This window comes from Fundulus heteroclitus, chromosome 9 (assembly GCF_011125445.2).
Source record: "Fundulus heteroclitus isolate FHET01 chromosome 9, MU-UCD_Fhet_4.1, whole genome shotgun sequence".
In the NCBI taxonomy this organism is placed as follows: domain Eukaryota; kingdom Metazoa; phylum Chordata; class Actinopteri; order Cyprinodontiformes; family Fundulidae; genus Fundulus; species Fundulus heteroclitus.
Window position 1 is genome coordinate 9,005,614 of NC_046369.1, and position 15,513 is coordinate 9,021,126.

The 15,513-nt window shown below is 40.6% G+C and overlaps 1 protein-coding gene across 3 annotated transcripts in view; it reads left to right on the forward strand.

The window, feature by feature from the left end:
- dennd1b (DENN/MADD domain containing 1B) overlaps window positions 1-15,513 on the forward strand; it is a 160,689-nt gene that overhangs the window by 25,515 nt on the left and 119,661 nt on the right. For all 3 annotated transcript variants that reach the window (XM_036140967.1, XM_012853610.3, XM_036140968.1), the window contains exon 3: window positions 10,338-10,381. In XM_036140967.1, coding sequence (XP_035996860.1) covers window positions 10,338-10,381 — 44 coding nt within the window. The remainder of the gene's footprint in view (window positions 1-10,337; window positions 10,382-15,513) is intronic.

The window sequence follows — 15,513 nt, forward strand, 5'->3', positions numbered from 1 at the left end:
CGCCTGAGATGAGAGCGGGCGAGAGAAAGTGAGTGAATGAAATCCTTGCCAAGGAGGGTTAGAGTGCAGCAGTTTAACCCCTGGCCACGAAAGGAGGAGGAGAGGAGGCAAAGGGAGAGGGAAGAAAAGAGGAACAAGAAGAGGCAGGCGCTACATCCCTTCATCTCTGCAACACGGATGGAGGAGAGGGGCTGCCGGTGGCTTTCTCAGCCTCTCTTCTCACCAGAAGAGCTGCTGTTCGCCATATGGGATTTGGCCTCCCTTAACAAACAGGCCTCCTATTCACTCACGGTGCACATTCAGTCGCTGATGGAGGGAAAAAAAAAAAAAAAAAAAGTGCATTTTTATGCCTTTACAACACTGCATGGCCATGAGGGCTCCAAGTCTGTGTTTGATTCACACAGTATAGAGAATTATGAACCAGACGCTTTCATCTAAATGTGTATTCACTCTGGATTTAGAGTTGGCGCTTTTTTTTCCTGTGCTTCACTGAAGTCCCAGTTTTAAAGTGGGAGCCGTGCATCCAGGCCGCTGTTCCTGCTAAGGTGATCATATGGAAGCGCCGAGCACAAATCTGCCTCTGCTCCGTGGGCGTATTCCATACTTCATCATGGGCTTGTTCCAGTTGTTGAAAAGGGTATTTTTATCCAGCACTGTGTCAGTCAAAGTTAGTAGGCGTGTTTTATTTCTTTCTGTGACAAAATGACTTCAAGCTCAATAACTGTCTGTGCAGCGCTGGGCAGTGTGAGGTTTCTGACACACTGGTAAAATGTGCCAACTTTTTCCTCCAGCCAGCAGCATTAGGAATGACATCCTCTGCCAACAGCTTCTTTTTAGCCTACTTGAAAATCCCAAGAAGCACAGATTTATGCCAAGATGAACATGCCAGCAGTTCTCATTTAGAGCCCACAGACACAGATTTATATGGAAAATTAAAGAAACGGGAGGTAAAGCGGTTAGTTTACTTCTTGTTTAATCCTAGAGTAGATTTACAGTAGATGGCACATTTTTTGTCAGCTGATGTTCATTACCCTTAGATATTTAAGGTAGAAAGGTGAGAAGTGGTTAGAGATGCAGCAATCAGGTTTGTCATGGCCAATATTTAAAAGTTTCAATTATCTTTATTTTGAGGTATCTAACTCATAAACAGTGTCTTTAAATTTGATAACTCTTAACTATCTCCAGATTTTCCTCGCTATGTATTATTATGGCATTTATTTGAGAATAAAAACAGTTTGTGTAGGTGCGGAGTGTGTTTAGGGTGCCTCTGAAGAGAGTTGATTTTTTCAATTTGTGTATTGCGAGTGGTGATCTTAGTTTGGTGAAGTGTTGTTTTTATATTAATTTTTATATTTTTTATAGTTATTATGATGATATGATGATTATGAGTATAGGTTTTATATATATAATATAATAATATAAAAAAAAAAAAGATATTGTAATATTTGGATAAGTTGTGTTATGGACTGGCAACTTGTCCAGCGTGTACCCCGTCTCTGTCCCAATGACGACATGAGCCAAGCACCAAGTGCATCAAATTACAAGTTTATACACCAGAAATTGTGGTAGTCCCTAATTTTGATTAGGGTTGCCAGATATTAGAAAACATTGCAAATTGGGATAATTTTGGTAAATATTGTGACGACGACATCAGTTGTGATGTACGCCTGTTTAATCTTTGTCTCATCTGTGCATCCATCATTTGGTGACCCTCAGCATTCTGGGTAATGTCATTAGAGTCCGATATGAGCATCTTCTGCGTTGAGATTCTGTACACCTGGCTAAATATTACAAAACTTATGTAAAATGCAGGTTCATGACACTTAGGTTCATGAATATAATAGCCAGCAGTTATGACACTCCAGTCCTTTGTGTGAATTTGACACTGTGAAGACGATGTATTGGAGATATACTGTACAGCCCTAATTCTGATGCAGTTAATGAATGTGAATTTCTTTTTTTTTCTCTCCAGTATTTTCACTTTTTAACACCCATTAGAGACACAGGAATGACTGACTGATGCATTTTTGGAGCCAGTGTCTGTTTAACATGTTACAAATCTCCCTGTTTTATGGCTTTCAGTTAGCATTTCTATTTACCTGCTAACAGTAAATTCCCTCTAGGGTTATTAAAGTATATCTGATTCTGATTCTGAACCTTTTGCCTTTGGCTTTCACTGATGCGTGTCCTAAACCTAGCCAAAAACATATTATTATTTATTTATTTTTTTACCATATCAACCAGTCAGGACCCCCTTCCCTCCCTCCCTCCCCAGTATCTGTGTCATGGCTCAGGGGCTGCCGGCAAGTTGCCCCCACTGTGACTGTGGGAGGTCAGCCGTGCTTGAAGCCCTCGGGGATCAATGGACAAGTCACTGTACTGTAAATACTCACTCCTGAGCTTGCTATCCATCTGTAAACACATATCTACTCATGCAGTACACATTTTCACACACGGTGCAAACAGGGACCAGTGGTCACTTCTTCAGCTTTTTTGTCACATTTGCCCGCCTCGATTTCCCCGGGTGTGAATGCAGGAATCTAACTCTCAATAGGTGATTTCAATTCAATTCTCACCCATTGGATCTGTTTACGCTGCACCAGGGTGATATATGCTATAGGTTGTTTTCAATCTGTCAGTCTCGCTGCCACTGGTGTCACATAAAATTGACTGTTTTTGTGCTGCATCCAACAGCTCTTTATAGATTGTGTCAGCTGTAGGAAATCCAATAAAAACATATTCAACCCTTTTTTTTAATGTTTGATGGAGGTGAAAGAGTTTTTTTTTTTTCTGAATAAATGTATAATGCAAGTAGGTCTTAGTTTATCTGATGGATGTGTGCACAAGTAGGTGTTAAGGAGCAGAGAAGAACAAGAAAAGGCTGCTGGTGAGAAAAGTGTCCACACTCCACAAAAGATCCACATTTGATGCAGATGTTTTCTAGAATTGCATGTTTCTATTAACTGTCCATAATGTTTTTGACTCTGGACGCCTGCACTTGTCCTTCAGAATCCTTGTTGTTTTTTTCAATTTCATGGCTTTTCTCAAAATAATTGAAAAACAGTGGCTAAATTAAGTAAAAAAAAAAAAACTAAAAAAAAAAAAAAAAACACACACAAAGAAAAACAAAACACTTTAAAACCAGAAAATTAGAAGAAGTTTTCAAGGAGACCCGCTACAAATCAGCTGTTGAAATTAATTGGCTGGTTTTCAACTTAATCGTACTGCTCAGTTAATTAGAAACTCTAAAATACAAATGTTTTACCCTTAAAGGTTGCCCTGACATTACGCCACTATTATTCTAGTATTCAAGTATTCTATTGATTTACTGTGACAGTTAATCAAGTGGTCAGAAAAAAAAATAGCATTTTTTTTAAGAGATATTTTGGTTAACTACTATGAAGACTGCTGAACTGCTGAAGCCACAATTGGCCACTGTATCACATTCAAAAATTACACAGTTCTAAATAATACTCACCTGTACACTGTGAATCGCACACTGTCTATTTCCCCTGCATTGTTTACATTTCAATTGTTTACATAAATCACCGCTGCACCTTATCCTGTAATTTACTGAAATTTACTGTGATTTTTCAAGCTGTATGCAAACGAAATTTCCTTCTGTACGCACTCTGTGCATACAAAATGACAATAAAGTTGTCTAAGTCTAAGTGAATAATAGAAATACACGAAAGAGAAAATGCAAGTAATGCAAATAACTCTATTCCATTTTTTTTAATAAAAACTTTATTGTTTGAAATGTAAAAACATGTAAAAACATCATTAGTGTGCACTTGAACATTTGTTCAAAAGGATGCATCTGGAGCTAAAACAAAGTTCTAACATCAACACGTCAATATCTCTGGCTGAAGTAGGTAGTTTTTTTGTAAACGTATTTTTTTTTATTATTATTTTTTTTTACATATTTGTTAAAACTTTCACTATGTCCTGACAGTAAATTATGAGACAGATAATATATGGGAAAAAAAACCTGAAGCTCCTCCCAGTGGTCCTACTGCCGTTTGCAGAAATAAACCGCTCCCGGTCAGAAACAACCAATCAGAGCCGGGGGGGATGTCTGGCTCTGATTGGTTGTTGGCGCTGCTCACACCTTCTCCCATGCAGAGCGGTACCGTCAATCAAGCTCCAGATTGCCGGTAAGCTGCAACTGTGTGTAAAAATGGCGGAAAAGCTTCCTGCTTTACAGCAGCTGCTCAGACAACAGAGACGGGTAAACATTGGAGCAGCACGGCTCGCTGTGGGGGAGGAGGTGTGGAGGGAGGAGAGCAGCAGAGAACAAGTGGGCGGGACCTCCAAGGTGTGCTTGTTCAAATATTCAGCCCACCGTTTTCTTAAAGCTCCTTACTGCACCTTTAACATCAATACAGAGCTAGCTAGGCCTCTGTGCTGAAAATGGTCACAAACATTTTAACATAAAAAAGCATAATGTTATCCAAAGAAATTTAACCCTTCTAGTTTGCTTTGATGCCAAGTTAGTCTCTTGTTGTTTTTTATATCGGTGGAAACTGCATTTTGCGATTTTTCTGATTCACCTAAAGCAGCGGTGTCCAAACTTTTTGGCTATCGGGCCAAAATTGTTCAATCGAAAACACTAGAGTGCCAAAAAAAAAATCAATAAAAATAAATAACATAACCAAAACATATTAAACTGTACTTGGCCAATTTTAATAAATGAATTTCAGTCAGATTTTAAAGCACCAAAGTCTGCATTGGAGTAAAAGTCGCCCTATTTACTATGAAATTAAAGCAAATGTCAAAAGTGTGCTTATGAAGGGACAACTGTTTTGTGTTGTACCAAACATTCAGTTGTAAGGTTTTCACTTGTCTATAATACATTTACAGTAATTAAAAATAAAAAGTTTCCATATGCAAAAAGCCACCAGTGTTGGTCGGCCAAATCTTTTTTGAAATGAAGTTGGAGGGCCACACAAAATCAGCACAAGGGCCCCAAATGGCCCCCGGGCCACACTTTGGACACCCCTGACCTAAAGCATCGGCTCTCAGAGCGGCATCTTTTTCGCATGATATGTCACAGGCCACAGACATTTGGTGTTCCTTTGGTAAAATATGTCTTCTGGTGTGGTTTTGTATGGCAAGTTAATAATAAATGCGTGACTTGTTCCCAAATTGAAGATTGTTTCCTGGTCATGTGATGCAGTGTTTTGCTTTAGAACTTAACCTTGGATTAGCTTGTTTTCCAGACTAATCTAGTATGCAACTCTGTGTCTTTGCCACTGTCACTCCTGAATTGTCCTATTGTTGGACAATAAAAGTATTTCTTAATTTATCCAGACTGTAAATATGTTATAAAAAAACTGAAATTGGTCACAGAACTCTAATCTGTGTAATTTAATAAAGTTTTACCCTTGTGTGCACAGGTAACTGCTGATGTAAGCGTTGCAAAATTCTGATTAAATATTTCATGAAGCCCTCATTGTGTGTCCGATGTGAGCGTTTGTGCTTTGGAAGGAGGCGAGGGTGGACTAATCAATGCAAGATCTGTCGGGGTGACATTTGTGTCCCTTAGCAGAACAGCGGGGGTCCTCTTCACCTCTATGACCTTCAACTTTCAGCTTTAACCCCCTTCAGGCTCCCCTCTGCATCCACCACACGCTCAGCACATTCAGCGGAAGGCGTTTCTGAACCTTAGGAAGCGAGAGAAATATAAAAGAGGCGTGCAAAACCGAAGATGACAGACAGCTGTAGGAGATGGTTGGAGGGAAAAGAGTTGTGTTGTAAAAATTTTTTTTTTTTTTTAGGTAAGCATGAGGGAGTGAGGAGATAAAGACCTGAAATGAAGCAGAAATGTGTGTGAAATGAGAAGAATCTGGGAGGGAGAAGATGGTGGTGGGGAAAAAAAAAAAACAGGGAATCCAGAGGAGAAATGATTGGCAGTCAAATGAAACGGGAGAAACGAGCGCTTGTTCTGGGGGGAAAGAAAGGAAGCAGCATGAATGGAATGAGAAGACGACCTGTATTTACATGTTCATGTTAAAGCTTTTTGTTAGACCTAAAAAGTTCTGATATATACCCACCGGCAGGGGAAAATGTCTGCTGCTGTGTAAAGGGCAGATATTATGAAAAAAACTGTGTTTTCTATTCTTCATATACAACATATTTTGGTGTAATATTAAAAGAAGTTGGTAGAACATTTTTACTGTTGACTATAGACTCCTGTCTTAAGGAAATTCTGTCGTGACATTTCAATGTGCCACTAAAATTAATCTGAGTAGGCAATGGATGTTTCACTGATTTGGCAAAAAATTAAGGTAATCTACTCAACAGCGTTTCCTAAATGGCTCTCAGCAACCAGCCTAGCATGTCTCTGCTGCTGTTTTCATGCACATCCTTTTTCACACATAGATTCATATCGAACAGAATGTGTCTGTTTATTACAGGTTTTAAATGTGAAGTTGTGGGTTAAAATCCACATGAAAAAGTGACCGGCTCTCTTTGAGCTTCCTGAAAGAAGACTTGGTTTAAAAAAAAAAACAAAAAAAAAACTAATTGTAATTGAAGCTAAAGGCAGTCGTCCGCCCATTACTCAGTTTTGTTGTAGTTGCTTTCAGAACTCTTTCTCCACATTAATGTTGGTAGCACAGTGTCTGTTGTTTAAGCTGTAAAACAAGCTAAAGCCGGGCGTACACTGTTTGAGTTTTTGCCCTTTTCGGGCCGATTCTTCAATCGTGCGAGCATTTTTTGGATCGAGCCAAATTTCAGCGTGATCTTGCGTCCTGTGTCGTTTAGTATACAGTGTAGTAACGAGGGAAGATCAGCCTCTCAGGACCACCTCCCGATCAGGAATCGGACGGTCGGATGAAAATCAAACATGTTTGAAATTCAGTCGGCCCTCGTGAGCGATAATGAGCGCGTCCTGCTGTTGAAGCAGAGCTACGACCGTCTACGAGCCGATTTCCCCGACCTCGCGCTCTGCGCAAACAAGTAGATTCTTCTTCGTCTTTTCAAACGAAAACATAGGAGCGGAGAGAAGCATGACGGCGTTGCGTGTGACATGGAGTGAAACTACGGAGGAGCAACTCTTAGGCTACGTTCACACTGCAGGTCTTGATTTTTTTGTGAAACCTGTTTTTTTTTTTTTTTTTTTTTTTTTTTTTTGCGTGTCCGTTCACATTTCCAAATATATGCGACTTGCATGTGATCTCCTGTGTGAACTGAATGCGTTCAACCGAAGTGTCCCTCATGCGCACTCGAGGACGCGATGATGTCACACATATCAAGCGTTCTCAGTGTTTGCGGAAGTAAACATGGATTATAATGCTGGCACGCATTTTGCGGTCATTAATTTCTTTTCTAACCGGAGCTTTCTCTCCATTGACTGCTCTTCTCATTGTAGTCCGCTATGGGTGTCGTTTTTCTTCCCGCTTCTGCATAGCAGGACGCAGAATAGTGACGTTTGTCGAGTATCGGTGACGTACAGGTCGGATAAATGCGGCCCAGCCGTACACACACAGGTCGCATCTGAAAAAATCAGATACGTATCGGATTCAGGACCACATATCAAAGTGGCTTGGGTCGCGTTTGAAAAAATCCGATCTGTGTCGTTCAGACTGTCATAAAAAGATCAAATACAGGTCGTATATGGGCAAAAAAAAATCGGAATTGGGTCACTTCAGGCTGCAGTGTGAACGTAGGCTTAGAATTTCCAAAGCAGCGCATTTTGTTCTAGTGAGCCTCATATTTAACAGTGAGCTTCGACACTTCCGCCTTTTTCCTCTTCTTCTGTTTACGTTTGGCTTCCGGGTAGACGAGTCCGATTAGCGCTTTCTCTCTACGGGGCTGAGTCCGACGTGCGGTTTTCATTCGTACTGTGTGAGCACTGCCGTCGCATCAGAGCGTCGGGCCGTACAGTGTAAGAATACATATCGTCAGCAGTGAACTTTTAAACCCCCGCAGTTCCGTCGTACAGTTTGAGATGTATATAAATAAGTACCACGACTGAAAAACTCGTACAGTGTATGCCCGCCTTAACGGGTATATAAGTTTAGTAGTCTCCCTCACCGATGCCCCCAAACACTTTAGATGCTGTAATTAGTCACCCCACACAACAAGCCTCCATGTTCTCAATCTCCTTAGCCTCTGTCCTGTCTCCAGACTTCCTGTCCCTCTTCATGTCTGTCATTCATCCTCAGCTAGAGTTCCCATCCTCTCACCCAGTAAATCACCATAAAATGGCTCTGACTGTGGCTGATCACAGGGTAAGAAGAAAGGGGGTAGTCATAGTTGGATTGCAGAGCTTTGAGGTCTGGTGTGTTTTTTTTTTTTTTTTTTCTGGGACGCTCTTTTCAGGATGAGACCCATGAAATCATCCAATGGGATTACGTAAGGCACCGCGGGTTCTGCCGCGCTCCGCCGTGCTTCTGATTTTCACAGACAATCCTGGGTTTTTAATCATGAAACCGCTCCGAACACCGCGAGATCACATGTTGGTTGTTCTTAAAGAACGGCCCATCGCCTTTAGGAACACTTACATGTTTTTTTGAGACCGTTCACCCAGATCAGCAAAGGCTTACTAATTGTAGACATAACCTGGCTATTGGGGTGTTCTATCAGTCTCTAGTGACACAGTGATCGTAACTATCAAATTAGCATTTTCTTTACTGCTGTTTAAGCAGAGATGAAGGCGCGTGTTAGGTTTTACTCTGTAGTCCATCTGCGACGGTGAACTTGGCATGCAAACGCTGGTCTCTTTAAACCCTTGCTGTTCCTGCCAGTGTCACAGGATGAACTCAGAGCTGTGGACGCCATGTTTACCAGATAACCCCTGTGTTCAGACTATAGCTGGGTGACTGCCTGCTCCTCCAACACATGGCACGGGCTGGAGAGGAATTCCCCTCTATAGTCTGAAAGCTCAACCGCAAGAAACCACAACGCAAAGACACGTTAACATGACTGTTAAGCTGCTTATAGGGCCATGTTTTAGCAGCTTAACTAAAATATGCTTTTAAACAATATCCACTGTAGAGGTGCAGGTCTCCAAGCTCCTAGCTGCAGGTTTTAACCAGCTGATTGTGATTTAAGCTAAATTCTGATTTCTCTTTAACAACTATAATAGAAGCAGATGTATAAGAAGTCGATGCATGTAGAAATGATTTCAAACGCTGTCATTTATTGCTGCCGTTAGGTCATTAATTACATACATTAGGAGCAAAATAACATTACGCCACCGCGGGCACCAGCAAAAATAAAATTATTACAGAGCTGACCTTTTAGTCTAGCTTTAGTATCTTGTGTTGTTCGTCATCTCAGCTGGTGCAGCTAGTTTTACCATAGCACTAATTTCTGTTTGTACATGCTAGAGAACGTAGATCCTTACCGTATCTCTGAGGTTTCCACAAGGTTGATCTTTCCAAATCCAGAGATGCTTCATGACCAATAAGGTTTGAAAGCTCAGAAGAATTAAGTAGTGCTGCAGCTTTGATTTATTTTAGCCTTCCTGTTATCTGTTGAAGATCTTGCACCCTCTCACTTTGTGGCGGCAGGAGAATACGCAGTTTCTGATAAAAGTTTCCCCTGAATTCATGTTAAACATGTCACTGATGCTGAAAAGAGTAAACATCGAGCCCCCCTTTGGTGTCGCAACCCTCCGAATTAGGAATAGGACTTTATATGTAATAGTCAGAGCATTATTTGTTCAAAACATTAATAAATTCTTATTGAGTCTCATCAACTTTCTGATACTCTACAAATGCCTAAAAAGTTATTTCATAATGTTTCTTTATTTGCCTGATCGGCGCCTGCGGTACTCTCTAAACATTTGCATGTTTTTTTTTTTTTTAATGCCAGCTAAGCTTTTGTATCAAACAAAACCGTATTTATTGTAAGTAGGTAGATTTGCTTGATGTGCAAATCCATTGATAATCCTGTTTAATCTCTAATTAATGTTGTTTTGTTGTTTACTGAAAACAGAAATCCGAACCCCTTTTATAGTAATCGACCTTTTGGTTTAAGATTTACATCTCGACAAAAACAGCAACGCTTGCATCAATGTAGGAATAATTAAGCAACTAAAACCTGAATACGTGTTGCTGTGACTTTGTTAAACGCGCCTGATTTGGTGTATAATATCAACTATCATATCTATAGCGAGGATATACATTTGCATATTTACGACAAACTCAGCCTAGATACTCGTGTGTGTGTGTGTGTGTGTGTGTGTGTGTGTGTGTGTGTGCGCAGGCTTGCAGCAGCCACCCTTGCCCCCACCCCTCTCATTAATATGTATGTGATCTGAGGCAGCTAGCGAAGACAGTGTGTTTCTCACCCGCTGATTAATGCTGTCTGTCAATTACCTCTAGATCCAACCGTGCTGTGGAGTTTCCCCCAGGACCACACAGACCAGGTTGGAACACACTCTGCTTTTTCTTTTTCCACTCTCTCCAAATCTCTCTCTCTCTCTCTCGTTCAGTCTTACAGACAACCTCTGCTGCCAACACCACCACCACCTCCTCCTCCTCCTCCTCCTCTCCCGTCTCTCTTCCTTTTTCCTCACGCCCGAACTCACCCTGCCTTCCTGTGGTAACCTCCCCCAGCACCTATCACCACCACCGCTCTCCTTCAGGTGCATCCTCTCCTCCTCCTCCTCCTCCTCTCCACCATCTTTCCCTGCCTGACTGTACGTCTGTTGTCGGTAATGAAAAGCAGTGAGCGGGTCTTCAATAAATGGTGAATCTGTAATTATCATGCATCCGTGACAGGAATGCACACCTCTGTTTCCCCCTCCTTTTTTTTTTTTTTCTTTCCCTTTCCATCTCCTCTTGTCCTACTCTTCATTCCTCCTTTTGTCTCATATTTATTGCATTTGGTTTCATCCTGAAATGGTTCTGGCACTTTGTCGTCTTTATAAAACACTTATAGGCGGTTTCTACTATGTGTAGATAATGAATCATTTTGTTAACAACCACTTAATTCAAACGCTTATTTTTATTGACCTTGTGTTGCTAAACTTGTTGATTATTTCTCTGAACCTTGCAATGATCTGAGACCTTCTGGCCTTTGTCCAATCATTCATTTGAGCAGATTCTGATTTCTCTTTAAGAGCTATTAATACAAAATATATATTTTTACTTTCTCGCTTAATTTGAAAATTAAACTCTACTTATACAAAAAATTGATTCCTTAAAAATTCTCCAAGGATACAGAGCTCAAAATATAACTGTCACTACTGTTTTAAATTTTATTTTTAAATGATCTTGTAGAAAAATTTATGTTTTGGGATACAACATTAATTTCAGACAAGAAAGGTTCTTATTTACTGTCATGTTAGATTGTTAAACCATCCCTTAGAGGTGCTTCTAAGTGGCCTTTAGATCATAATTCTTCATAATTATATTAGGAGCAGAGGTGATGTCACACAGTGTGTGAAAGAGAGCAGTCGGCGCTAAACGGCTAAGCAGGATTTCCTACCATTTAAAAACATGACAAAAGGATTAGAGATGATATTTTAAACTGTCTTTAGCCCCTAATGTGGGTGATTAGTGCAGTTAGCATGGTTAGCGTCACTTAATGGTTTCCATGTAGGAGGGAGACCCTTACCTGAACTTTGAGATTCCCAAAAGACTGCCAACGTTTAAAAATCCAACATGTCTGACAGAATGTGACTTGTCAGAAAGATAAACAGCAATAGTGCTGTTAGTTTGATTTCTTTTGGGTATGTCTCCATAGAAAATACAGTTTCATTTCTAAAAGCTACTTACACTTTTTTTTTAAGTCCCCTAATGCTGAAAATAGATCAGTCTCCTTTAGTTGGTAACAACTTCCTGACTAAAGATGAGTTTTGTGATGTGTTGTGTTCAATGTTTGGGGAAAAAAAAAAAAGATAATAAATCTGATTTCTAGTTTCCAACCAGTGGATCACAGATGAAGTGTTACACGACCAAGTCAAAAATAAGTAATTGGTAAATTTGTAAACCCTAATGTATACTTAACACCCCCCCCCCCCACACCCACCCCCCCCCCCCCCCCACCACCACACACACACACACACACACACACACACACACTTCCATTGACTTCAATTCATTCTCAATCCTTTCTAATCCTGAGCCTAACCCTAAACTTTACCGGTACATACCTAACCCTTACTCTAACCTAAATATAATTTACAACATTAACAACATTAAACTACACAATAAAAAAAACAAACTAATCAAATTTTAATGAATATAATGCTCATTTGCAATCATAAGGAATACTTTTAGTTTCGATGTGCAATTAAATCATGACTCGATCTCATCTGAAAATGATTCCATGATTTCATGAACTGTAAAGAAAAACCACATGACATAAACTGGAACATAGCTTTGTCTACATTATAATTCGTTTATGTTACAGGAGGAAAAAAAGCTGCGTATCAGTGGGATTTTCTATTTACCTCTGTAGCCTCTTGTGACTTCATTTAACAGCACTTAACATGGTTGAATATGAACTCATCATCATTATATTATAAACAGCTAAATAGGACCCAGGAACTAAATTATCCTTCATGTCACTCACAGATTTTATCAGCTGTCTCGGGGGGACGGTGAGCGCATTTGATTTGATCAGATTTTTTTTGAAAGGCCTGCTCTTTCCCCCTAAGAAAAACACGCCGCCTCAGCAGGGTGTCTGTTTTTTTTTTTTCCCCTGTCTGAATTCACCTTCAGAGCAAAACGGTTTAGATCCAAGATGATCAGAATGATCTCACATGCTTTAATGATGGGAGTATATTTGTGGATATCCATGTAAGCATATGAGGTTGAATCACTCTCCGGTGTTGTATCAGCATGTGACAAGTTCTGATATGCAGCGTCTTGTGATTGTTGGAGAATATATACACACTGCTCAAATAAATTAAAGCATGGAAGAGACATTAGATCTCAATTGGTTAAAAAAAAATCCTACTGGATATCCTTACTAATATGAAATGTGTTATGAATAAAAAGAATCCCACATCATTGGATGAAAATGAAAACTTTCAACTCACAGATGGTTTAATCCAGCATCATAGAGATAGTCAAACTGAAAACTTGATGCAGCAGGCTGGTCCAATTGGCAGTGAAGTGACTAAAAATGGTCCTCAGCAGTTTGGATGGCCCTCATGGGCTTGTATGCATTCCTGACATGGTAGGGTCGGGCTTCTCATGAGATGATGGATAGTGTCCTGCGGTATCTCCTCCCAGATCCTGACCAGAGCATCACTGAGCTCCTGGACAGTCTGAGGTGGAGCCTCATGGTGTCAGATGGACCTAAACATGATGTCCCAGAGATGTTCTATTGGGTTTAGATCAGGGGAGACCAGTCATTGGTAACGGTTCCTTCATCCTCCAGGAACTGCTTGCATACTGTTGCCACATGAGGTTATCATGCAACACAACTAACCCTGGGCCCATTCCACCAATGAAGGGTCTAACAATGGGTCTGATGATTTCATCTTGATACCTAATTGCAGACAGGCTGCCATTGTTTATCCTGTACAGTGCTCTGCAGAAAGAGAACTAAAAATAAGTAACATTTCTTGAAATTAATGTATTTGCCCTTGATTTGAGCAGGTAAATAAGATTATTTGCCAATGGAATGAGTATTTATACCCCTAAAATAATATAATTAGATATCCTGCACGTGAAATAAGATGATGGAAATTAATGGTTTCTATTTTAAGTGCAAAAATCTTATTCCATAGTCTTATTTACCTGCTCAAATCAAGAAAAATACTTTAATTTCAAGAAAGATTTTCTTATTTTTAGTTAAATTTTTGCAGTATATACTTCCCACACCTACAGTGACCCACATCCAAACCGATCATGCTGGTCAGTGTCGCAGGCAAAACTGCTGTACTCCTGCTATAATGATGAATAATAGACATTAGATATGATAATATAACTGATATTAATAGCAGCTCCGAAATAGGTGTGTGACTTAAAAAATTGGGACAGTTATCCATCATGTCCAAACTTATTCCAACTTTGATGAGACATAAATCCTATACATTCAACTGGAAAATAAACAATACTGTTAAGGGTTGATATAAAATCTCCGTCAGTTTTGTCCAAGTGCAGCTAATGGCAAAAGAAAACAATTGAGGTTATTATTCACGCCAAAAGTGGCCAGACAACACAAAACATAGTACTTGACAGTGGAAGGAAATGTGCAAGGTAACGTGAACAGATTGGAGAAACACCGCTGCACCTTTACACAACAGTTTCGCTGTTGGGTTTAAACAGCTCTGCTGCTTCTCTGATCCACTTTGAGGAATAAACAGACTTGTAGAAAGACGCTTCAGGCAATTTCTACCTGCCCCACAAGAACCAATGCATGCTACCAGAATCAAGCATAAAGGAGAGAAAACTGTCTCAGATTTATACACGTCTGAATCTAAGGAAGATGTGTTTACGGAGGCCTCATCCCACTTCTTTCCTCCATATCTCCCAACGACCTCACATTTCTTCCAGTCAGTTGTTTGTGTGCATAAGATGGCCCTTAAGATGGCTAGTTAGGGCGTTGTGTACAAAGGGATTGGCCCTTTCCTCCATTTACATAAAGGTTGTATTCACGGGCCTCATTACCAGGATTAGGGCTCTTTTTCCTCCATTGTGGAGCTGAAGGCTGGAGTCCTCTAGCCACAGTCTCAGTCTTCTGTGGCTTGAGCTGGCCAGCATATGGCAGCAGCAGCCAGCAGTCTCTGCAGAGGGACTCAGAGCTCAGAGCAAGGCCTCCTTTTGTTTAGGCCGTTATTGTTGCGCGGCGTAATGACATTTGTAGGCCGTAGGATCGAGGTGGAGGGGTTAGTCTTCCCCTGGGGAGGGAGACGGAAAGAGGGAGGAAGAGCGGGACGGAGGGAGGGGGAAGGCGTGTAGACAGACAGGAGTGTGGATTATGGAAATATGAATTGATTTTTTTTTTTTTTTTTTTTTTTCTGTTCAGCGGTAGAATAGAAAGCTCAAAGGAGAACAGACTGCAGGCTGGCTGACACGCCGGGGTGGTGCTAGGGAAATGTGAAGTGAGAGGGGCTTGCTGCCTCTTTCTCTCTTTCTCTTCCTGTTTTTCCTCTTCTTTTCCCTCCTCCTTCCTCTTTTCCTCCTTCAGCCTCAGAGACTCTTGATGCCCTGGTCATCCACAGATGCCACTTGGATAGAGATGGAAAGATGTAAGAGAGAGGGAGGGGAAGGGAGAGGTGGCTAAAGCATATATTTGAATCATAAGAAGGTTTTTTTTATCGTTTTTTTTTTTATGGTTTTGCAAATGAAGCAGACAGATGGAAATCTGTCCGTTTCCTCTCAGATCTCATCCCAAAGTGTTTTTTTTTTTTTGGGGGGGGGAGAGAAACAGCAGACTCATAAGCACAGAAAGGATACAGCCAGTTTAATCTTGCAAACTATTGCGTGGCGTATAATGTTGGTGGCCCACTTCTTCTGTGAAGAACAGATGATGATACGATAAACACTCAGCGAGCTTCAGAGAGGATTGTTTGGAAACTAAGGCTGTTAGCATCTCCAC